A 24354-nucleotide genomic window follows, 5' to 3' on the forward strand; every position below is an offset into this window, starting at 1 on the left:
TGTTAGCACCTGGCATCATGGGCAAGACTCGCTGCCGAGTCCCCATCAGCCAAGCACTCTGCTCATCTCTGTCAGACGCCATGTGGGACGCGCCTTCCTGTCACCAAACCCAATATCCTACATACAAAACACGCAGAGGCATAATAACCGGCTCGCTGCTCGCCTGTCAACACTTTCTCTAGACAACCAAGTCATGCTAACATATAGAGGTTAAATGAAAAGCACTTAAGCAATCAGCAAGCCATCAGGTAATTACAAAGTTTTGAAGCCTCATCTGCCATGTGAGTCCCCTCAAGAAGGAAGCTACGGAGATATCATCCATAAAAGTAATGCCTAAAACAGACATCTTCAGCTTATAATTGTGTAAAATGTTGCATTTGATGACAGCGACATTTAGGATTTCAGAAATGGTTAATATGTCTAATTAGATATCATGATTCGGCTCCAACAAGTATTTTTCAGCAACTTTTTTTTCCTAGGAATTACATTCATATACAGCTAATTTACTACAACTTTATTTTTCCACCATACACTGTCATTACACCTTGTTGCTTTAGTCTTTTCCATCTCTGTCACTATGGCTGCTTTCCTCTTTAGCTCTGGCAAACAAATCATTGCTAGGTATTGTAAAACAAATGGACTTTTGCCACAGAAACCACATTAAAACCTCCGGTGTACTGCAAAATATGGTGAGATTTACCTGCCATTGATAGGATTAATCAGCAATGTGTGAACTTAAAAGGGCTTGGATGTAATCACAAACCGCATAAAAAAGATGACCATAGGAACTGTGACTTCACCCATTCATGTGGACTCCGGTTCTGAAGACTTGAGTTTGGAATTTATCTATCGCCATCTTGGTATTTTGAAACCAAACACAACGAACAATGGTGGATCTGACTGAGAATTTCAGAACATGTATGTATGTAAAGCAATACAGTAGCCAAAAAACATACCTTGCTTTTCCAGCTATTTCCTAAATGGGACCATGATTTACAAAATGAGCATTACTCTGTGTTGTAAAAAGTCTGGAAACAGCAACAAAGACCATATATTCATTAAAAATAATGTTTACTGAGGTGACAAATCAAGTGAGAAGTTGCCTCATGTTCTCACAGACTTTGAAACTAGAGGTGTCGCCCCCTGCTAGCAAATAGAAATAGTACAGGCTTTAGGCATTTCATCATTGGCCTTATTTTTCAGACCCAGATGTTGTGTCCATCTTATTTTACCTATCATACAATCTAGGATGCAAGTTGACACTCACTGATATGTTTGTATGTATGTTCCGCACTCTAGCTGTAATGTTTAGCTAAAACCCCAAACTTTTCCTAAGCTTAACCAAAGGGCTTTGTTGCCTTAATCTACCCAGTTGAGTCTACATGCAAACAAGGTCTTTCAAAGTTCTGTGGTTTGCAGACCTGCCATCCACCCTGTGACTGCTAACTTAGACTGACTTTACTAATCCTCAGAGGGAAATTCAGTAAATACAAAGTTTCAGTTTTATTTTTTTACATGTGACCTACGGGCATAAAGGTGGTGTTTTGTCTGTTTGTACATACAAAAAGAAGTTGTGTGGAAACATTTCAAAAGCAGATCTTGAGAGCAAAGTTCAAACTCTGCTTACTTTCTAAACTTCACCCACTTGTTGAACACAGCCGCTTTCATTCTAACTTGTGAAGGGAAGTTTAGGTGCAGCTGAAACAGACTTCTTGCTTAAATGACCTGTAGTCACTATCAGTAAAATCTCCTGTCAGGTTGTACTCTGTGACACCCTGAGAAATGTTCGCATGATAACTGAGGCTCGACATTACCTGAGGCATATAAGAAGAAAGAGCAAGAGTAAGTATGTTACAATAAAAGGGGCCTTTTTCACAGTTTTGGTCGACAGGTCGAACTTGACCTTGAGTGGAAACAGAAAGAGTAGCAGCTCACATGACAAAACGTGCTGACAGTGGTAAAGATGAAACAACTAACTGAGACTGACATGTTGTTGCAGCTCCCGTCAAGTTCAGATCAGATAAGGAGACACTTCACGGGGAAGACCTCAGGCCCTCCACATCCTCTTTGGTTGGTTGGCATGATTGGGCCTGAGTGAAACTGAGCTGGAGCCAAGTGAACCTGTATGCTTCACTTTTATTATTTCGGTAATTGATGTAACACCCATATCAATCATCCCAATTTACTCTGCTGCAAGTGGTAAATAGTGCTTAACACAATAAATTACCCCAGTTTATTAAACAGGAGCTAATATAGGATTCATATAGTGTGAGTTATTGTAAATGTCAGCATGGAAGCTAAAGTTTGCGATCTTACATCCATTGACATTTTGACATACCATTATTGGCAGGTCCACTCAGACACAGAATAATGTTCTGTTATGCTTCACCAGACAGGCCTCCCGTCTCCTTTAAAGACGATACACTTTCACCACCACAAGCTCCCCGCTGCGTGTTTCATAAATGTTTATCCCACTCGACTCCAGCCCCCTCCCCAAAGTTTACTTAGGATAGCTGTAAGCCCTGCCAACTCTGATGAAAGAGAAAGAGTTAAAAAATGAAATACATAATGCCTGCTTCAACATGTCGAAAGAAAAACTCTTTTAGAAAACCACAATTAACTCTTTAAACAATTCTCCACTGGGGCGAACCTAAGAAAGAAAGAATTTTCCACTAGGGCCAAGGGCTGGTTGGCATTTTGGGGCTTTTGGTGTAGCGCCTCCAGCGGGTTAAAGTTCGCTCATATCTAGTGAATTATCTCAACATGTAGAGGACGGATTGGTATTAAATAGAAAAGCAAAGCAGTGGCTGTTTCCACGTGGTGAATACTAATGGACTGGCTTGTCTTAATGCTAATTGATGGCTGCATGAAAACTATTTGTCAAACTATGTGGTTTTAATCATTAATGCAAATGAATAGAAAGGTAATGAATGGATAAAAATGATACAAGAAAAAAACTGAGGGACAGCTATTGTGAAATGTATAGCTAGGCTTTTAATTCCTTAAGCTTAAATAGTGACTGTTGAAGCAGACTATATATTTTTATTCAAATATTTACTCATTCATTATGGAACAATGGAAGGGAAACAAAGCATTACAGACAACCCTACATCTCCCTTTCAAACAGACAGAGAGTGAGAGTGGTAATATTCACAGTAAGTAGAGGAGAATGTAATGCTGCACTAAATTACAGTCATTGAAAGCTTGTATGGTTACCAGGCGATCTATCACTGTCACACAGAGAGCGAGAGGAGGAGAGAGAGCAGACAGGCGCCAGGCGCAGCAGGATCAAAGCAGGAACATACCTCAGGCAGAGAAACAGTTAACTCCATTTAACCAATTGTCCTGCAGAGAGACAGACAGTGCGCTGCTGCAGGCCCGACAGCAGTTCCCATAAGAGAGGAGAAACTCTCACATATTGGGTTTCACTGAAAATGATTTGACTTGATTTGAGGAGCTGCAGAACAAGGCCAATTTGGAGGGGCCTCTTCAGTGGGCCCTTCACTACGTCTCTCAAAGGGATTACAGACAATGAGCACAATAGGCTGAAATATGGCCAAAGACAATTTGATTACAGGCCACAAGATAGAAATTTACAGTGATAATAACTCTTAGGAATATAAAGAGTGCTGTAAATTGCAGCCTGGATTGCCTTACTGCTTTAATGAAACACGGTGATAAACTACTGTCAACATACTCTCAAGGACAACTTTCCAGATGAGGCCCTAAACCACAAGTAATGGCATTATTTGATTTTAGCAAAATAGCAAAAAAAAAAAAAAAAAAAAAAAAGAAGTTAAAAGTGGAATTTCTTTGGCACCTATCTGGTGAAGTTTTGGGTCTGATTTTTGTTAAACTATGCGTGAACAAATTTATGGGCAAGCTGTGAATGTAACAATGGTATTTATGGCTTGTCTGTTTGTATTTTGTTGTCCTCGTGAAGCACTTTATAACACATATTTTGTGAAGTGCTCTATAAATAAAGATTCTGATATTTTTGTCACAACATAAAGTGGCTGCAGTAAGCTTAATTTCAAAAAGCTGCCCGTTGCACATCCAGAAGACATTAGCATTCATTTACAGCCATGTTTTTGTCCATTTGATGCATCTATTCGGTTTGGTTTATCATGGCACATGGTAGAGGTACAACAAACTAAGAATTTCATTGCACGTGACAAAAAAAGCCTTTGAATCCTTTTACTCTTCACCTACTTCTAAAGAGAATATTTGACTCTTTTGCTGCTAAAAGCTCCATTATGTTCACCAGTAGAGTGGATTTTTTTGCAGCAGCTGCCTGTTGCTACTGAAAACAAGGCTGATGAGAGCACTGACAGTGAATCAAAACAGTAAAGTTGGGGGATTAAAACCACATCATGAGTTGTTCCATAGAGCTCAAGGGAACAGTTGTGTAATAATTATGTTTGAGTGCCAGCAACATCTTCCATATTGGTCAGTCATCCACTGCTAACATAAAAAGTATTGATTAGTGCAGCTTTAAGGGTAGAGGAGAGTTTTTTGGATTTAAATATGGCATGACACTGCGCTCTGCCACTGAAGGGAGGTTTACATCTGTCAAGAACCACTGCGCATGAAATGGACCACAACACTGTCATTGCAAGCCTGGCCTATCAGGAGCCGCTTCATTCGAATCACGTGGAAACATCTACAGACCCATTGGCAGGCTGCAAGTTGAGAGAAGAACTTATGGCACTTCACCGAAGGGGAGGCAAGACCGTGCGTAAAAGCTGAAGTTTACCACAGCAGCTGCGCAACATCGGAGGAAGCTCGGCAATAATTCTCATCTCCTCGAGTGAAGACGCGAAAACATAAACAGTGACGGAGAGAGGGGCAGGAAAGTTGGTTGTATGGCACCGCAGTCGTGCGTAATGAATCCTGCGCAAGGATCACCGCCCTCGGCTGCTCCCGGGGAGACCTCACCGGAGGATAGAGTCGCTGGTGGCATCGGAACTGACGAGCTGGACCTGTCACCTGTCAGAAGATGCAAGACCAAAAGTTTAGATCTGCCTTTCAGCGTGGAATCCCTCATATCGGACAGGACGCCGTGCAGAAGCCTCCACTCCCCCGAACCCGGCTCTGGTTGCGTCCGAGCGGAGGAGACCGAGTGTGCGTCACCGAGGGGACTTTATCAGTCTCAACCGGAGGCGGTGGACCTCAGCGACAAGGAGACGGGCTCCTGGTTTCAGGCCCCTTATGCGTCCCCTTCAAGTGAGTGTAGGAAATTCTATTGCTTTTCTTAATTCAGAGAAATATTTTCAACCGTCGAAAAAAATCCAAAAACTAATGCGTAAAATAGTGGCTTCAGTAATTATGTTAAGTATTTCATGCCTCGAGTCTTTCAAAAGAGCAGCTTCCCACACAGAAAAGGAAATATGTCATGTCTTTAATAATTTCATCAAGACATCTCGAAGGGACTGCAAATAGATCTCAAAACTGCTGCGAATAACTGCTCGCAAAACCTGCTGCAGAACTCACTGTTTAGCACATTTATTTAAATAGTTTTTGATATTTCCCTCATTCTGCTTCACTTTCATGCACCACGCAAAACATCTAAAAAGTTGCTGTAGCTATGTAACAAATGTTTTATCCCATCAATGTGACTCTCTAAATCTACTTCCAGGACTTCCCAGCCCGAACCCGTGCAATCTACGGAAACACAAGAACAACAGGAAACCCAGAACTCCCTTTACAACCTCTCAGCTGCTTTCTCTGGAGAGGAAGTTTCGTCAGAAACAGTACCTCTCCATCGCGGAGAGAGCGGAGTTCTCCAGCTCCCTGAGCCTCACAGAGACCCAGGTCAAGATCTGGTTTCAGAACCGCAGGGCCAAGGCCAAGAGACTGCAGGAGGCCGAGCTGGAGAAGATAAAGCTGGCCGCCAAGCCGCTGCTGCCGGCCTTCGCCTTTCCCTTCCCGCTGAGCGCACCCGTGGGCGCACCGGCCCTGTACGGGGCCCTGAACGGACCGCGTCCTGCCTTACCCGTCCCGGGACTATTCAGTGGACCGTATGGGATGTACTACTTGTCTTAACTCTAACTTTGAGCTGCTTCTTTGGGAGAGTTGCCTTTAAAAACAAATGCCTTCATACAGCAGATAACCAACGTTGCAAAAGTGTCCATCTTTTGAATCAGTGTGTCTGAAATCTCAAATTAAATCATATGTGAAATGTTTTTCGTTTTAAGAAAGATTTAACGATGCGTTAAAAAAATGTTTTACGCAGTGGTTCATTCAAAGAACAAAAATATTTTCACTCGATTGTAATTTTTCAGAAATTCTCATTAATTTTCAGTCAACAAATATTTACATTTTATTTTAGGGTAAGTTATTTAACATGGTCATTTTTGCAGTGCATCAGTAAAATCCCTTTTTCTCCCATGAAGACTCTTGCTGAGCTCATTTTAAATTTAGAAATTTCATTTGTACTCTAAAGGTTTTCTGTCTCCACACAGATATTCAGTAACTACTTTTTCCAAGTAATTTTATTGTTGCCACAGAAAATGACATAATTATTAATAAGCCTGCATTTTTGATTTGAAAGGACCAAAAAACTCATGACCGCCCTTTAAAAAAACTGTTTTTTTTTTTTTTTTTTAAACATTTCTATTGTAGAGGTGTTTGAAAAATTCTCACTTTGCAAAACTGTTTTAATTTAATTATAGGAGTATAGAAAACACAGAGGCACATCAATAATATTATAAAGGATAATGTTTGGCAATTTTCTATATTTTTCAGAGCTTCATTGTTCAAAAACTGTCAGGAAACACATAATTGAGCCACATAGTTGCACTGGGTGACATGTTTCTTCATTACTAAATACGCAGGCACTATAGTGTATTTAGGAACAGATCCACAAATAAACCCCATAACTTTTACACTCTGACACTTTAACTTTCCAGAGATGTGAAAGTAATGGCTGTTAATAGTTTGTTTCATTGGATTTGTGGACTATAACAATGCTTTAATCAGCCACTGAGCGAGGCCCTTAAAACCCTGACACATTTGTTGCATAATCTGAGGGATTTAACTGGTTAATAAGACTAATACAGCTCAGTCAGACGTTTATGTAAGATAAACAGAAAATAAAGAGTGTGATTGGTACACAAGCCCCTTCAGTCTGCAGCTTCAATGTCATTTAACTCAGAGCAGCCTAATATAGACATAGATTTCCATATTTTAGATAAGTCTTCACAAGTAATAATGCATCCAACATCTACCACACAACCATCATGGAACAGAATATGAAGTACTCATTTGTGCCTTTCAGTTGCTGTTGTAATGAAATTTGTGTGAATTTTTGTACACTGATAAATGTTTACCCTTTGCTCTTTAGCTCTAAAGTGCTGCAGACTCAACTAAAACTATAAGATTTTTACTTTTCAAATTGACTATAACAACAATCACATAATTTCTTTGTTTCTGACCTGTCAACAAATTGCCACATTTAGAAATTGACCATAAATCTGCTTTACTCTTGTCATTATACCTCAAACGGGGAATGTTTTTGCACAGATGGTAAAAGAGCTCTGCAAGACCTGTTCCATTACTACATGTAAATAAAAGTCCTTGCCTATTTTTGCAAACACTCAAAGTGCTAAACATGGCTGATAGACTTGTATTGGTCATTATTGTACAGTGTATTTTATATTTCATGAGTGAAATTGTGTTTTGTACAATTATTAAAGTCTATTATGTAAATTCTGACATTTCTCTCATTTTTCGCCTCGCAAAACTGCCGACTCATCAGAGCCTTGAGCTGCACTGTCCACATGCTTTTTGAATTTTAAGTCAAACTTTCCACCAGTATACGACAGATCCCATACAGTGTGCTTTGTAACTTTCCTTTAGAACCTGAAAAAAAATAAATAAATAAATAAAAATAAAAAATAAAATAAAAAAATATATATATATATATAAAATAAAAAAAAATATATATATATATATATATATATATATATAGGCAAAAGTATTCTTCACCACCTAAATGAATGTCTATGCACATAATTTTTTTATATTGCAAAAAAACCTTTTATTATAAGTTAAGGACACATATGACAGTAAATACATTCTGTTAAAAGGTATAAAGGTATAAAGTTGTAAACCTCAGAAGACAGTAAGCAAAAGGCTGAATTCTGTTTTTTTCATTTCCTCCTTCCCCGCCGTCCTCTGAAGCCTCGGACGGAGCCGTGACCAAAGCAAACGGCTGGAGGGACCCTGAGAGAAAAGAACACGGCTGGGGAACTTTATATCTTAAATTCTTAACCGTTTAAAGAGTAAAACTGTAGTAAACACTATGAAAATATCCACTCACATATATATTAGTTATGTAATATTCAACATAAATGATAGAACAAACCCTCACATATAATTTGCTTTGTTCAGATTTAACTACATAATTGCCAAGTTTTGCCTTAAGAAGACTGGACTCTCATCTTTTTGCAAAAAAAATTAATTAATTACAAAAATGAAAGAGTTGAACTTCAATTGTCATTTTGAAAATGGCTGACTTGGGCGCCCCGATAACTCAGCTGGCTGAGCGGGCAACCCTCAAACAGGAGCTATAGTCCCGGACGCAGCGGTCACGGGTTCGAATCCAGCCCATGGCCATTTACTGCATGTCATTCCCCCACTCTTCTACCCACACTTCCTTACTATCTCCACTCTCCTATACAACAAAAATATTTTCAAAAAAATAGAAAATGGCTTAGTATAGTTCTTTAGTGCAGATTTGTTTCAGGACTAACCTGTAAGAGTATTGTGCTTTTGCTGGTGCGCTGCTTGTACTGTCTGAGCCCTGAGCGGCAGCAGGAAGATCCTCGGTCGACTTTGCCAAGCGAGCAGCTTCTTCCTCAGATGCATGTGTCTCCATGGATTCCTCATGCTCAGGTTGGTCTGACAGCACATTACACATAACGTCACACACACCCTCAGACTCACACACATCGTCCACTACCTCCATGGCTGCATCCTTCTGCTGCTGTGTCTTCGTCTCACGGGTTCTATTAACAAAGACAGATTTAAAATAGATTCACAAGGCTATATAAGAAAGATATATTGGCTTAAAACACATTTTCCTGTTTTCTGTGTCAAAATTTGCAACAAAATATACAAGTATGTTCTACTAAAGTTGTGTTTTTAAAAGAAAGTGAAGCCAGAGTTAGACACTGGTTACAATGAAGCAGCAAAGTGAATCTCACTTTGTAAATTGCCTGATCTTCTCAGGGAAACAAACAACAATAAACAAAAGTGAAAGTGACATTCTAACACTTCTTTAACTCAGCAACAACGTGCCAAAAGATTCAGTTCAAGAAAATAAATCTTCCCAACACAGCCTGGCATAGACCGAGACCGTAGAGTCACAACATTTTGCTGCCATCTAGTGGATAATATATGATAAGTAATGTCTTACCTTTTGTCCTTTTTGGTTTTGTCAAATCTGAAGTCTGGAGGATATTTGTGAATTCTTATTAGATGGTCTTTTCGGTGTTGAGTAGTCCTGAACTTCTGTCCACAGCCCTCCACCAAACATTGGTACTGAAAAATGTGAGAGAGGTGTCAGGTATCTTTAAAGTATTTTTCGAGGAATAATAATTTCTTAAAAATCACTGTTGGTACAGCTTTTTGCTCACAGTTTTACATTTTGAACTCCAAGCAGTTTCTGAGCGATTTTTGCTCCTGTCACATTTTTTACAGTGGGTTTATCTTTTTGTGGCAATATATAGTCATGCACATCTACGGAAACAGCACGACTGTGGCTATAAAAAGACAGAACTGAAAAACGTCTTCAAATGCCCTCTGAGCAGTATGAAAACACCATATAGCATTTAAAATAAGAATAATAATAATTTTTTTTGCTTTACAATGATTGAAAAATCTGGAATCAACTTGCACAACATTCTATTGCTGCAAATTTAACTTTTTTGTTTGTGTTTTTTTTTTTTTTTTTTAATTTTACAGAATCTTGTTTCTGCATTTGGCTTGGTTTTTTTTCACATTTCAATTTTTAAATGACACATGAATATAACAATGACTTTTGTGGAATTTCTCCATTTTAAGCTTAAATTTGATCAATTTTCCAGGTGGAACCACTTGCAGGTTCATTTGAAAATTGAAACTCTTTTACTGCTTTTTGTTTGTAGTTCCAGGTTCTGATAAATGGTCAGATTTTTTTTTAAAAAGACAGCTGCCTTTCAAGCAGGTTTTGGTATTCAGAGGGTTTTTAAGGTGTGTAACAAACAAAAAACATGCTATGGGAGAAGTCTATTTTATCTTTGACTTACCATGTCTTGCCTCTGGGCGAGGATAGTGAAGAGAGAATCGTGCCACTCCTGAATGTGAATATCTAGGAGTCGGGCATTTGGCAGGGAGCGACGGCATGAGCAGCACACATGTCTATGCAAGGAGTTATAGTGGTGCTCGTACTCCTCCAGTGTACTGAAGACTGAACTGCAGCCTGAGATGTGACATGCGAACTCTGACACACTAAGACAAGACAAGAAGAAGAGAAAGATGACTGACAGCACAGCCGACACTGACCCTACTGGTAATGGTAAATGTCATGGAAGAGCTGAATCCTTTAAATGAAACGTACGCAAAACACGAATAAATACATTTAAATTAAGGTTTGTGTGGCAGTTTGTGCTATTCTAAATTTTGACCAAGATTGCAGTTGGTACTGCACTTACATTGGCACAACATACATGTATACTTATTCCAAATACCAGTTGCAGTTGCCATTCATTTCCAATCATCTGTATATATTCACTTAGCATAACATCTCTTACTAACTCAACAGAGATTATGTAAAGGTAAAATGGGTAAGCTTATTCATTTTGGTTGCTGTTCTGTAGCACACAGAAGCAGAAAGCTGAAAATAAGACCAAACATTGCTACAACTTGGCTTTCATACCTGAGTGTTGGCTTGTCTTCTGCCTCCAAGATGTAAAGGTCTTGCAGGTACATGTGTCTCAGAATGTCTCCATCCTGTGAACAACATTCATGTGTACAGTAAATCCCACAATTCCTCTCCTGGACCCTGGATATAGACATTTCTTTCTTCTCACAGGTCTTTAAATAGCACTGAAATCATTTCACTGGTGTAGGGAAATCAAAAGAAGTGGTTTGAAAGTATGTTGATGTCATATTTTGAAGGTATACATTTTTTTATTATCTTAAATATGAACATAGATATGAACCTTTTTTACTGTGTACATGAGAGTCACATGAAGGGTTATCACCTACATTTTTTGTAATATGTCTAAGTGTAGGACTTTAACTGAGTCTGTCACCACAGTGGGCAATGCATCCTTGGTGATCGGTGATTTGACATAGTTATGGCAAGAACTTAAATATCAATGAGAATAAAGTTACAGTGAAGCATAGCACTGTTGAAACAGTTTTCAAAAACAGTAAAATACATTTCTCTATGTATATTATCTAGCTTTTATGTTGCAGCTAAAGTAAGAACAGAATTGAAATTTAAAAATAAAGTTAATCTTATGCATCAGTACCAAGTTTGCATTAATCCAAATGACCTGTGAGGCAAGATTCCTTCACAACCATGGTAAGATTTTACTGTTAGTTTGGTAATAACAACTCGTAGGCATGTTATATTGATATGAAAAGAGTATTTATATAAAAAGAAAACAGACACAGTTCTAAATGGGAGTATCTTGCCCCGTTGTACCCCATGTTACAGTGGTCAGACCGGTTTGTTGTTGCCCCGTTACCTCGAACAGCTCGTGGTCCCGGTGCAGGTGGAGGCGCTGCGGGGAGAAGCTGAACGGGTTTCCCTCCTCAGACTCACTCTGCCTCCGCTTCTGCTGCTTCTCCGAGGCTCCTGTCGGACTCTCTTCATGACAGCCTCTTACTGAAACATCTCCCGCCGTCATAAGTTGGAACATATCTGGCTGCAGCATTGTTTCACGCTCTCATTACTGTAAAGTTATCCAATAGGTTCACCTGCCGGGAAGGAATCGTCTGTTTTGGTCGTATTTGTCGCGGGGTGATGACGACATATGATATATTTCGGTGGTTAATATCAAAATAGCGTCTTACCGCCACCAACTGGACAGAAGTTATATCTACTGCAGGAAAATAAATACGTAAACGGTAACTATTTACTGCCAGCACATTAATTATGCTTCAGCAGATAATACAAGCATGTCAAAATGAACGCTTTTAGATGAAATGGTGTAATAATTCGGCAGTAAATAATAAGCCTCTGTGTTTTTTTGGTATAAGAATATACATACATTTTCTTTACGAGTCGTTTTCATGAGGTTGCTGAACTTCAAACTTGCTCTGTATTTATTCTTCACTACAGAAAAGAAGAGAAAGAACAGATTGTAACATGACATCTCTCAGAAATGCAAACAATGATAACGTTTTAAACAAGGGAAAGGTTTACAGAAATAAATGGCTTATCAAAACAGCATGTCAGACCACCTTAGAGGCAAATCTGCAGATACAAATATGGAACAAGTGTACCTTTGTACAAATCAGCCTTGGGGAGTCAGACACAGAGTGTTGGGAGTCACAGTTTTCAGCTGGTTTGGAACTGATCTCTTGAATAACCTAAAGAGCAATAGAAAAGAGACCAATAAATAAAGAAGTATGTAATTTTCATATTATCACAGGATTTGTTTAAAAATGACTAAATGCAACACATTACGAATTTGTCACATTCAATCACTGCTCAGTCTGTTCTTTGCTCTGCAGGCCCAGCACAAGGCTTCCCCTCTTTCTGGGATGATCTTCAGCTTGTGCTCTTTTTTCTTTAGCTGCTTTTCTTTGTAGACCACACTGCAGCCCAACAGACTCACATCCAGCAGAGGCGTCTGCTCCTTGGAGCTCTTATAGCACTGAGACAGGCAAAACCCACATGTTAACTTAGCGATCCTACAAGTTCTGATAACAGGCCTCGGCTGAGCAGTTTAACATGTACTGCACTTTGTATAATCGTATTTATTCCAAAACTCTTGCTGTGTTAGCATAATGGAACCTTTAGTATTGGTACTATCCACGATGTTTTTAAAATACCTCATAATCCACTTATTATTCAGCACATAGCAGACAATAGACTTCTTTATCACAGAGATAAATGATGTTAATCGGATCCTCATGTGATTTTATGAAGTGATGTGTTCATGGGAAATATTAGAAGTCTGAGAATACAGTATTTACACATCCCTTTGGTGATCAGAGACACTGCTAAATGGTTCAATGGGCCACTTCTCTTACCAGTTAGTCTCCAGTTACTGGTTAATTGATGGATTAAAGGCTTTTGATGATGGAGAACCAAACCTATCAAATCACAGTCAGGCAGAAACAAGTTAAAGCTAATCATACGCTTCCTGATCTGAATCCAGAGCAATCCATTTCCCCAGCTGATATTTGATCAAGTAAGAAAACTACAGGTGACATTAAAAGATCAGTGCAACATTGCAACAAAAAGAAAATGTCACTTTATTGTAGAGTTAGATTAAAATACTGATATCAATAACATGTCTGCTATTTGCAAATTACCTGAAACAGAAATGTAAAAACAAGTTACAGTCTGAGAGGGAGTTATGAGTTGTTACTAGCCTATTTGCATTGATAAATTCACCTGTTTTCTATGTAGCATCTCTGCTGATTGCCAGCCAGCCTTATTGGTTTAGGTAGTTACAGCGCATAACTGCTCCTAAAACCACAAATTATCACTTTACATTAAATCCCGACCATTGTATGAGTTGCCTGATATCATGGATATCTCTCGTGAATACATCAGTATTGCTGCATATGTTGTCCAATATATGATGATATGAAATTTTCTTTTATAGAACATTATACAGAAAAAGATGCTTGGGGTATTACAGAAACTGTCGTCACATAGTTTGTCCCACAGAACAGGTCAGACTTTATTATTTATAACACTCTCCTTTACAACTTAATCTCAAATTTTTTTTTTGTGATGCAAAAAAAAAAAACGTTACTCAAAACCTGCCAGGTGTTTCAGCTGTAAAAGAAGACTAAAACACAATAACCCAATAAGACCTAAAACTCTTATTTCACCACTAGATGACGACAAATATCACAATCAGTTCCCATCAACTCAAGTGGAGAGCTGTTAGACACTGAGTACTGGACACTTTCATGTAGTTTTATAAAGAAAAAACAGTTTGTTGTCTTTTAAATACGCCTACAGTCTCATAGCAGCTTGTGAGGCCAATTAAAATTCACTACAAAGCCTATTGTTTTCAATAAACTACTAAAACAACTTTTATGTTTTCCAAGCGTGGCTTTTCTTTTTCCACTTTTTTACTTCATCTTGCCTACATCTTTATTTGTCTCACTCAGCACCTCCCACAATTCATATTCATCTTTGCAGTAACACTGTTTAAGTTTTTACAGGCTCGGGTTGTGACTCATGTGGTTGCTCAGCTTCAAATGGTAATTTTCAGGATATTACACAGCACAGAGGGGTGGAGAGCCGAATCCTCCTTGGTATTTCCCTCAGACTGCCAAGCTCACAATGACAGAGAGCGTCCGATAGAGCAACATGTCTCAGTCTGGATATTTTATATGGATTTTTCTCTCCACATGGGGTAGGTTTCTTTCTTTCTTTCTTTCTTTCTTTCTTTCTTTCTTTCTTTCTTTCTTTCTTTCTTTCTTTCTTTCTTTCTTTCTTTCTTTCTTTCTTTCTTTCTCACAAATCTTCCCTGATACTTGCAGGAGTAATTGCGAGCGATGTGAGGACTCTACCTCATGTGAGAAAATACCAAACAGTGATACCTCAGAAGCTGAAGGATTCATCTCTTATTAATGATGCTGCTACACATAAGGTAACACACACTCTGCTGTACTACTGTATCAGTTTATTGAAAAGGTTTTTTTAATCTTTGCAAAAACGCATCAGACTCACTTCTCCGCTCTTCTGCCAGTATGAACAGAAATACCCTGATGTACTCCAGTATTCTGTGGGGATTGCAGGGAAAAACTACACTTTGCACCTGGAAAAGAACAAGTGAGAAAACTTAAAATGTCCATTTATGTTTTGAAACGTGTTTTTAAAGGGAATGCTTTTTCTTTCTTTTACTGTGCTAGCCGATGTCCTCACATCCTGCACTATCTTTCTTGAACTGTCAGTATTATTGACATATAAACTTTCATTTTAGAGATCTTGTTGGGAAAAACTTTTCTGTGACACACTACTCTGATCAGGGCATCCAAGTCACAGCTACTCCAGATCTTAGGGTATGTAGCTTTTCATTTTCTCATTTGTATTAGTTGAAAATGTCAGAATGATATGCCTGTAGTATCACATTTTATTTATTTATTTATTTATTCTTTTTGTGAGTTGTGAGTGCTGACACTTAAAGTATTTTGTCTCATTTAATTAGTATAAACGACCAAATAATTACCTCAATATACACTTTTGAATGAGTTGAGGGCAGGATATCCTGTACCACCTTCCCACCCAGTTTTAGTGGTTTTGATTATTTCAATTTCCTCTCTTTTTTGCTCTTTTGCAAAACACTGAGGTGATTATTTCATCATCAGCCTGAAATCACAGCCCTGCACTGTTAAATATAAGACACGTTTTTTTTAAATTGTAGATCTCTCATTGATAAGTTTGATCTTAAAACTTGACCCACATTTATTCTACTGATTGTAGTCATCGCCGTCATCACCCATAAAGTCACGTCAAGAACATCTTATGCAATACACTCCCAGGATTTTCAGCTGATTTCAAAATATCAGATGACATTAAAAAGAATCGAAGTTTCTCAACTACAAAGTTCCTCAATATGAGGGATGACAACACACACTTAGCAGTTCCTGAGTGTTATGCGAAGGAGGAATGGACATATAAGGTTAAGATCATCTTTTCCTCGCACCAAGACAAATGTAGTTCATTATATACTGAATGTGTCTAATATGAATTCCTCAAATTAGACCACATTCTGCTTTTGTAATATTTGGAAGATGAAGGAAAACCAAATCTCTCATTTCATTCTGTTCCAAATGATGGATGTCTGTTCAGGTTCACTGCTACTACCACGGACACATTGTGGGAGTAGAGGACTCCTCTGCCAGCATTGGACTGTGCTCAGGAATAAGGTGAGTAATGCTGGCTGCAATTTTTCTTTCTTCTTGTAGCTCTAATTGCAAAAAGGTTACTGCTTCCCTAAAAGGAGAGTCATGTTTAATTAGGCTTGTGGTGATGTGGAACTCTAAGTCTTGTGCTGTGACTCATAAAGAGTCACAGTAATCCAAAGAGAAGATCAGCATCCATGTGCTCCAATAGAAAGCCCATCAATGCCTGATGTCTGCATGTCAGCATCAATAAAGTGAAAAGTAAAAAGACAGTAGTATTATTAGATAAACTGAGATGTTCAAGAGTTTGATGTGCTTAAGGAAAAGAGTTTGTCTCCTCTAAAGTTCTTGTTTTGCACTGCAGGGGGTTTATAAGTCTCCAGGATCAGATGTACCTAATTGAACCTCTGGCCGTCGTGGAAAAGGAGGATGACAGGCTGAACTCTGATGCTCACAGTGATGAGGGTCTTCATGCCGTTTACAACTACAAACACCTGAGGAGGAAGAGGAGCTCCTGTTCCCATGGAAACACGACCACTTTCTATGATCACGGAGCTCGTCCGTCTGGACTGTTCCAGCTTGGCAGTCTGGTAAAGACGCACAACACGGGCGCATACGTGGTTTGAAGGATACAGCTGATATAGTTGGACTGATATTGCTGCTAATATTTTCTGATACATTTTTACATTTAAAAAGTTACATGCAAATAATTTACAAATAGCTGTAGCTGGAAATGATCAGTTCTGCATCAGTAATTCTATATCTTCACCATATTTGTTGCCTTTGACATTTTAAAAATATTTTTCTTTTAAAATGCACACAATTGCCAAGACAGAGAGGTAATATTATTTGAAAATATGAATTTTGGTGCACTTCACATCAACTTTCAGTTCAACATAATGTAAAGAGAAAAAAAATAGAGGTACGAATAAAAGGAAACATGGTTAAAAAAAATAGACCAGGAAAGAGATAAATTATAGGTCATTTTTAACACAGCCTTGTGACTGTTAGCTTTAATGTGCAAACATATTTTTTACATATTTTAATGCATGAAATCATGCATTTGCACCAAAATAAGGATCACTGTAACATGAATTTTATTGCTATAGTTCAGCTCACTCCTGCTCTAAAAGCATTTAAATGATCAAACACTGAAAGTACACTTGAAAATGCACAATACTGAGTTAAACACCCTCAAACCAATACTCTAGTGCAATTTAACATATAGCTGTACATATTTATTTATGATTGTATATATCTTTCACCTTTTGTGTTACACAGAAAAGCCGAGCCCAGACCAAGGAACGAACAGGAAAACCCAGGACGGTGGAGCTGGTTGTGGTGGTCGACAACACTGAGGTTTGATTCCACATTTTCCTTTTTCTCAGTTATTGCAAATGTATCAGAATTATCAGTAATACACCTTTTAAAAAACAAGCGGAATCATTGTGTTTTGTGTCTGAGGTGCTGCTGATTGTATTAAAAATTTATATAATAATTTCTTTTAGTACAAGAAGTTTGGAAGAAAGAAGACAATCGAGGCTAGAGCGCTTGAAATAGCAAACCACGTGGACAAGGTATGCCTGCTTCTCTGTGGTCTGATTTAAATCTACTACGTTTTTGCTCAGAAAAAAACAGGAAAGAAAAGGAAAATGTGTCCGACACTTTATCAGACTTTACTTTTACTCTGGATCGCGAGCAAGAAATCTGTCCTGATAGTTTGTTCTTTACTGACTGGAGTCAGACCAATAGAAGGAAAAGCACTGTCGCTGTGAAAATCTAACTTTAACTGTGAATCTTCACACTTCAGCTGAAAATTTTCACACATATCCCACAATCCTCTTTGCCTAGTCTGAGAGAGTAAGATTAACATGAATGTATCTGCAGACAGCACTAGACCCAACACTGGCTTCCTGTGACTGAAATATAAGCTTTGTGGTTTGCAGGATTGCATGTTTTACACACATTTACATTCAGAAAGCCTGGTTAATGATTTAGTTTGAGGGTAATTTCCACTGTTTAGATTGTGCTGACATGCTGCTCTGTTTCAGCTGTACCGCCCTGTGGGTGTTCGAGTGATGCTGGTCGGTCTGGATATCTGGTCATACAAAGATCAGATACAGATCAGCACAAACCCTGAGACCACACTTGTTCGCTTCCTTGAGTGGCGTCAACGATTTCTGCTGCCAAGGACTAAACACGACAATGCACAGTTTATAACGTAAGATGCTGCTCTTAACCTCTAATCAGACAATACAAAGATGTTTCATTTGTTAAAGTGTATATCTAAACACTGTAACCCTTCCTCGTTCAGAGGTGTGGATTTTGATGGCTCCACTGTTGGTTTGGCAAACACCAATGCAATGTGCACTTCTAACTCTGGAGCTGTCAATGAGGTGATCTCACTTTGATATATATATTTACATTAATACAATTTCCACGAAAAATGTGGAATGTGTGTTGTTAATTTTAGTTTTCTTATATTCCAGGACCATAACACAAATTCAATAGGAGTTGCCTCCACCATTGCACATGAGATGGGCCACAATCTGGGTTTGTCCCATGATACTGAAAACTGTGTCTGTGGCTCCTCCACTTCAAAAAAAGGCTGCATCATGGCTGAGAGTGTTGGGTAAGCTGCACATAAAGTCTAAAAAAATCAAATTTGTTGCTTTTTTTTTTGCTCATCACACTTTTTCTCACTGTGGGCTCATTTTTCACTGCAGAATGAAGTCCTGCACATCTACTGAAACTATGACTAGAAGTAGAGAGAAGCCAGAAGTGTCTTTTGTGCAGTAGAACAAAGTTATAGTGGCATACATCAGAAAAAAAGAAAAAGACAACGGTTGAGTCAGTCATAACAATTGCACAGAGGAGCGCAGAATTGTTCACAAATGAGTAATTCAAAGACTATCGGAAAGTTGAAGATCTGATGATTCTTTCAGTTTTTACAATTTCTTGCTGTGCTAAATAGTGTGATTTTTGCAATTTTTTAAAAAAAAATCTTGTGGCTTTCAGGGTTCAGAGGGTTAAACCCAAAGTAAAGCTCATATTTCTCTTCTCTTTTCATGTTCTCACTCTCTGTTCCTCTAGCATTGTGTATCCAGAGCGTTTCAGTAGCTGCAGTCAGAAGCAGCTCAGCAGGTTCTTGGAGGAGATCAACCCTGCTTGTCTGCTGGATACTCCATCCACTGATCGTATCTATGGGGGGCCAGTGTGTGGAAATGCCTTCCTAGAGCCTGGAGAGGAGTGTGACTGTGGCACTGTTGAGGTTTGTGCACACCACACAACAAATCTGACGCACACGCAAAATCATATAACCAAAGTAACACAGAAGAGGCTGAATTTTAACATCTTGCATCCCTCTTTGTGCCTCACAGGAATGCAAGAATCCGTGCTGCAATGCCACCACCTGCAAACTGAATGCAGGCGCTCAGTGTGCAGAAGGACAGTGCTGCCACAACTGCCAAGTAAGTGCTACTCACTGTGTCCTCTCCAGATGAGTGAAGTCACACTGATGCTAATTATGTTACCATACACTTGGCTGGTTATGTGTTACTGCACGTATTTCAGTAGTCGGTACACCACCATCTGTGTTTCTCTCCGCTCTGCAGCTGAAGCAGACAGGCAGCGTCTGCCGACCAAAGGCAGGAGACTGCGACCTGCCAGAATATTGCACTGGCTTCTCTGCCGCCTGTCCGACTGACGCCTACACCCAGAATGGCTTATCCTGCAACCGTGGAAAAGGATACTGCTACAATGGACAATGTCCATCACGACAGGAACACTGCAAGAGACTTTGGGGACCAGGTAAAATACCAGTAAATGACAGTTTAGTTTGGGTGTGCTCTGACTCATATATCAGCGCTCTGACGTCTACAACCATCTTCTTGGTGATGATTCTTTTCAGATGCTGAGGTAGCTGCAGATGCTTGTTTCTACCTACATGGAAACTGCAGAAAGACACTGTTTAGCCAGAGATGCTCCAGCCGGTATGTAATCTCAATCCAAACAGAACAGCAACGCATATAGACAATGTGGAACAGCTGAGTTTTGAAATTATTGCTTGTGGTTTTTGGTTATAGGGATCAAGCCTGTGGGACTCTTTTCTGCTCCGGAGGATGGGAGTTCCCTGTGACATCCAGGAAATCCTTTTACAAAGTAGGAAACGGAGACATATGCAACGAGGCAACAATGAACCCAGAAGATAACTACCCTGCAGACCTGGGCATGATACCTACTGGCACCAAGTGTGGTAACAACATGGTAAGAAAACTGCTGTTGACATGTGACATGAACCAAACCTTCATGCACTGCACATCTGTGAGCAGCATGATAGTCTGTATTATAACCTTCATGATCTGTCTTTCAGGTATGTTACAATCAACGGTGTCAAGACATCAGAAACATCAAAGCGTTTGGGACAAATGACTGCTCTGCCAAATGCAACAACCGTGGGGTGAGTACTCGGCTCAGATCTCATCACCTGTAAGTGCTGTGGAGCCACAACAACACAACTAACTGTGAGTGGGATCTCCTACAGGTTTGCAACCATGAAAGTAAGTGTCACTGCGATCCTGGCTGGGCTCCGCCTTACTGTGAAGCCCCTCATTCGGAGCTGCCTGAAGGTACGGTACTTGTTCATGTTTGTCTGTCCTTTAATGCATATGTACGTGCTGACAGTTAGTGCCTCTGTAACGCTTGACCTTTTAATGACCATGATTTACACATGACTGTTATGCTGTGTTTTTCAACCAAGATTTAATACTTGCAGTAGATTTCACATGGACCAAAAACAATTGCGCTCTGTTCCGATGAGCACAAACAGATGTAGATTTAATGGAATTTCCCTATTAGTCCAGACAAATGCAATAATGATGTTACAGTGAATTTTGTTTCCTGAGTATGGAGCCTGTACTTTTACATGCTCATCCTTGAGCAATATGAAGTAAATTCACATAGTCTGTGATGTGTTTGTGTGTGTGCAGGGTCAGGCCTGGTCGTGTTTGTTGTGTCGCTGGCAGTTGGCTTACTTCTGCTGTTGGTTCTGCTTATCGGGACTTTGATGTGCTGCATCAGAAAAAGGCGACCTGCTAAGAGGTACAGTAAGAAGCTGTTCCTTCCTCTCGGTTTTTTCTAGTTCACTTTGGACATTTAGACATATAAACAAAGCCTCACCATCACGTCTATATTTAATTTTAACCTCATCTGTGTGTATTTTGTTTGTAGATGCTTTACATCTACCTCAGGACAAACCAACCCCTTGTTTCAGTCAAGCAGTACACGAGGCAGCCCTCGTCTTGGATCCACATACATCAGCCAGCCCAGGTTTTTGGAGTCGTCAGCCACACAAGTCTGCAGACCCTTGTTCTCTGCTGCTACCAGACCACAGACTGGAGCCCTGAGGCCGAGCAGAGCAGCTCCAGAGGTGAGCTTCCTTTTTCATATACTGACACTGTATGTGTTAGCTTTGTATCTTTTATTGATTAGATGTAACTGTAATTCACATTTTTTCCATACATTTTACTTGTGGAAGTGTCCCTGAGCCACATACTGACAGGCCATTACTGTAATTAAGCTGCAAAATTCAGTAAGGATTACAGCTTTGAAAACACTAACAAAGCTTTTGCTTCCACTTCTTCCTGTTTTCTTTCTTTACAGCCACCTAGAAAAGTGTCAGCTGTACCTCAGCCATCAAAGACCCAACAGGTAATCTGATTTACTGTTTTGTCTTTATGTGAATGTAACCTTATCTGTATGCTGAACTTTAGCTCTTTCTGTGCAGCGTCTGTTACATTTCAACCAATAAATGCCTGTTTTTATTTAGATTGTAAGGTCCTTCATGCAGCCGGCTGCTGTTTCAAGGAAGCCAATCTATACTGAGGTAAAACTGCACATTGAGTCTGACAATATTTTCTTAGTAGAGACAGTAATTGTTTTCTTTCTAAACAATGTATTAATTGTTGCCTCCTTTTCACCAGACTAAGCCACTACCTCCGTCTAGACCTCTGCCACCACTTACAGCAAAACCAGTAAGTGACAAGACAATCCACATAACCCATGTTTTCCTTCACACATTTGTTTGTCTTTGCCTTTGCTGTTTGTTTGTAATATGAACATCCTCTCTCTAAGATTATGAAGCCAAAGCCTCCGCTGCCTCCAGTGAAGCCGAAATCCTCTGCAATCCTGTCTTCGCTGCCACACACCCAGCTGGTATGTATTCAGACAGCAGCCGCACTTCCCTAAATCCCAGCAGTTGGCATTCAGGCACTCTTAATGTTATTCAAGACATTCACGTTTATAAAGACGTCTGTGGTTTTTGGCATTGTCCCAACATAGCAGTGTAATGAACAAGCAGTGGCTCAGTGTTAGTGAGTTAGTAAGCACATAAACCTCTCCTGGCCACCACTGAATAGCTAAGAGACTGACACGTAGCAATAAACACATAAGTTTGGCGAAAGAAAATTGCTGTTGTGCTATGAGAAGCTCATCCAAACTATGTGTGCTGATAGTGTTTGCTTGTTTTTCTAGCTTGCAGGGAGAGCTGCCCTGATGCCCCCCAACAGGCCCAGATGACAGAGGGAATAATTCATCCTGGTGTAAACACAGAGATCCTCTGACAGAGGACACTGTTTTTGTCTCACCTCGAAGGACCAAGAAGACCTTCTCAGGAGACGCTTGTCTGTTTTCAAAGTGGAAACAAGATCCACTGAAGGATCAGCAACATTAAATGGCAGAGCTTTTCTGTCAATTACAGTCTCCCAGAGGAATACTGCTGCCTGTGTCTTGCTTGTCTAAGTCTTCAGTGCGCTGATAGAAAATCTGAAGCCATGACTGAAAGACTCCACTTCTGTGCTTTATGAATGACAAATGGCAATGCTGCCATGATGATTTTTTATTAAGGGAAATGTCTCTCCGCCTCAATCCTGGGATATGTGAACATTTTATGAGGCAACTGCACTATCAATGCTGTTCTACTAACATGGTTTTGGTACTGCCTTTCTAAGAAATAATGTTGTTAAGGGATTTTAAAATGTGGCACCAACATGGGCACTTTACCATTTTTTTTTTTTTTTTTTTTTTAAGTGAAGGATATTACAATCTTTTTTTCTTGAATGTTTTTGTACTAACCTAAGTATGCTTGACTTTGTGAGACTTTTGTTTCATGTGCTGACTTGATACATGTTGATTGTAATACTTTAAGGGATTTTATATTGATTATTCTATGCAGCAGACATGATCTCAGTCCTTCACTCTCAATGCCAATGATTCCTACAGTGAGGATTCTGCCTTGACTTGTCCTGCAAACTCAGAATGTTTTTATTTATTGAGGGCTTCTTTTTGTGTGCACAATGGAGCTTATAATAAATATGAGTCACCACAGTCAATATTTCACTCTTTTTTTGGGTTTTGTTTGTAGTACAATATTTATTACTGTAATAAAATCAATGCTGTGACCTTTATAGTATTATTTTATGGAGAGAAGAATAAATCCAAACAATTTCCATTGAGCAAACTCTTTGGAGACAAAAGAAAGAAAAAAAACTCTCTTTTAACAGAAAGCACCTTCTGACAGAACCAGTGTCAGGGAGGGTGGGCATCTGCCTGACTGGTTGGGGTGAGGGTAAACGGGTGAAACAAAAAGAAAACAAGACATAAGAGAACAATAAACACTTGGGAGAAGACAGATACAAAACACAGGAAAGGTAAGACACAAAGTTACTGACATACACTGGTGCCATATAAATGTTTGTGATTGCCTTTTTGTACTTGAGTTCTCTTATAGTGATGCCATATTGATGCAGTTCCAGATAAAAATGTCTAAAATCTGGTTTGGAGTTTGTTCATGTCCTTCAATGGATATGGTATAATAAAATCAACTTTGTAATACAATAAAATAAAAATAATGTAAAGTAAATACAGAAATATCTTTGTCCTTGTCATTACTGTCAAAACATATCAAAATGTCTTTATCCTGTAAGCAGATTACTTGCCTATTTTTTCTCTTAGAAATGCTCTATATCACCCCCAAATATTTTAAAACACATACATTGATTTTTTTAAAAAAAACGGACAGATTGTTTCTTCTTCTAGTCTGCATATGTTACAAAAATGTTGTCTAAATCATTCCAATGTCTTTTTTTGCTAAAGCATTTTTTTAAAAAAGATAACCCCTTATTTAAAGACAAATAGCTTATAAGACAAAGCTAGCCGAATTTGATGCCAATTAATTTGATCATAAGAACGTCCCTGAGGGGAGAG

At 39.1% G+C, this 24354-nt stretch overlaps 3 protein-coding genes across 3 annotated transcripts; 2 read left to right on the plus strand and 1 right to left on the minus strand.

Annotated features, from left to right (window-relative positions):
• The first annotated feature begins 4700 nt into the window (after nt 1–4700).
• msx3 (muscle segment homeobox 3) lies at nt 4701–7716 on the plus strand. The gene is made up of 2 exons (XM_023289588.3): nt 4701–5226; nt 5639–7716. The coding sequence occupies exons 1-2, from the start codon at nt 4866–4868 to the stop codon at nt 6043–6045; spliced, it is 768 nt and encodes a 255-aa protein (XP_023145356.1). The 5' UTR covers nt 4701–4865; the 3' UTR covers nt 6046–7716.
• A 300-nt stretch (nt 7717–8016) lies between these two features.
• Nucleotides 8017–12007, minus strand: znf511 (zinc finger protein 511). The gene is made up of 6 exons (XM_023289593.3): nt 11742–12007; nt 10922–10995; nt 10293–10494; nt 9422–9546; nt 8757–9011; nt 8017–8226 (listed from the first exon to the last, which is right to left on the minus strand). Exons 1-6 carry the CDS (start codon nt 11928–11930, stop codon nt 8154–8156), a joined length of 918 nt encoding a protein of 305 aa, XP_023145361.1. The 5' UTR covers nt 11931–12007; the 3' UTR covers nt 8017–8153.
• A 2461-nt stretch (nt 12008–14468) lies between these two features.
• On the plus strand, nt 14469–23549 carry adam8a (ADAM metallopeptidase domain 8a). The gene is made up of 25 exons (XM_023289590.3): nt 14469–14600; nt 14728–14837; nt 14937–15019; nt 15171–15249; nt 16040–16116; nt 16457–16682; nt 17374–17451; nt 17601–17669; nt 18144–18313; nt 18407–18488; nt 18582–18724; nt 19186–19363; nt 19473–19562; nt 19707–19902; nt 20003–20084; nt 20178–20358; nt 20465–20551; nt 20636–20720; nt 21081–21192; nt 21322–21520; nt 21754–21801; nt 21920–21976; nt 22074–22124; nt 22225–22305; nt 22624–23549. The coding sequence occupies exons 1-25, from the start codon at nt 14555–14557 to the stop codon at nt 22666–22668; spliced, it is 2655 nt and encodes an 884-aa protein (XP_023145358.2). The 5' UTR covers nt 14469–14554; the 3' UTR covers nt 22669–23549.
• Nucleotides 23550–24354: the final 805 nt, after the last annotated feature.

This window comes from Amphiprion ocellaris, chromosome 16 (assembly GCF_022539595.1).
Source record: "Amphiprion ocellaris isolate individual 3 ecotype Okinawa chromosome 16, ASM2253959v1, whole genome shotgun sequence".
NCBI lineage: Eukaryota > Metazoa > Chordata > Actinopteri > Pomacentridae > Amphiprion > Amphiprion ocellaris.

Excerpts from the sequence above, each read along its gene's own strand:
- msx3 (XM_023289588.3), top strand. The coding sequence starts at position 4,866 with ATGGCACCGCAGTCGTGCGTAATGAATCCTGCGCAAGGATCACCGCCC. Across the intron at positions 5,227-5,638 it reads CCCTTATGCGTCCCCTTCAA|GACTTCCCAGCCCGAACCCG; the intron begins GTGAGTGTAGGA and ends ATCTACTTCCAG.
- znf511 (XM_023289593.3), bottom strand. The coding sequence starts at position 11,930 with ATGCTGCAGCCAGATATGTTCCAACTTATGACGGCGGGAGATGTTTCA. Across the intron at positions 10,495-10,921 it reads GAAGACAAGCCAACACTCAG|TGTGTCAGAGTTCGCATGTC; the intron begins GTATGAAAGCCA and ends GTCTTGTCTTAG. Across the intron at positions 9,012-9,421 it reads AAAACCAAAAAGGACAAAAG|AACCCGTGAGACGAAGACAC; the intron begins GTAAGACATTAC and ends CTTTGTTAATAG.
- adam8a (XM_023289590.3), top strand. The coding sequence starts at position 14,555 with ATGTCTCAGTCTGGATATTTTATATGGATTTTTCTCTCCACATGGG. Across the intron at positions 14,838-14,936 it reads ATGATGCTGCTACACATAAG|TATGAACAGAAATACCCTGA; the intron begins GTAACACACACT and ends CTCTTCTGCCAG. Across the intron at positions 20,552-20,635 it reads CCAAATGCAACAACCGTGGG|GTTTGCAACCATGAAAGTAA; the intron begins GTGAGTACTCGG and ends GATCTCCTACAG.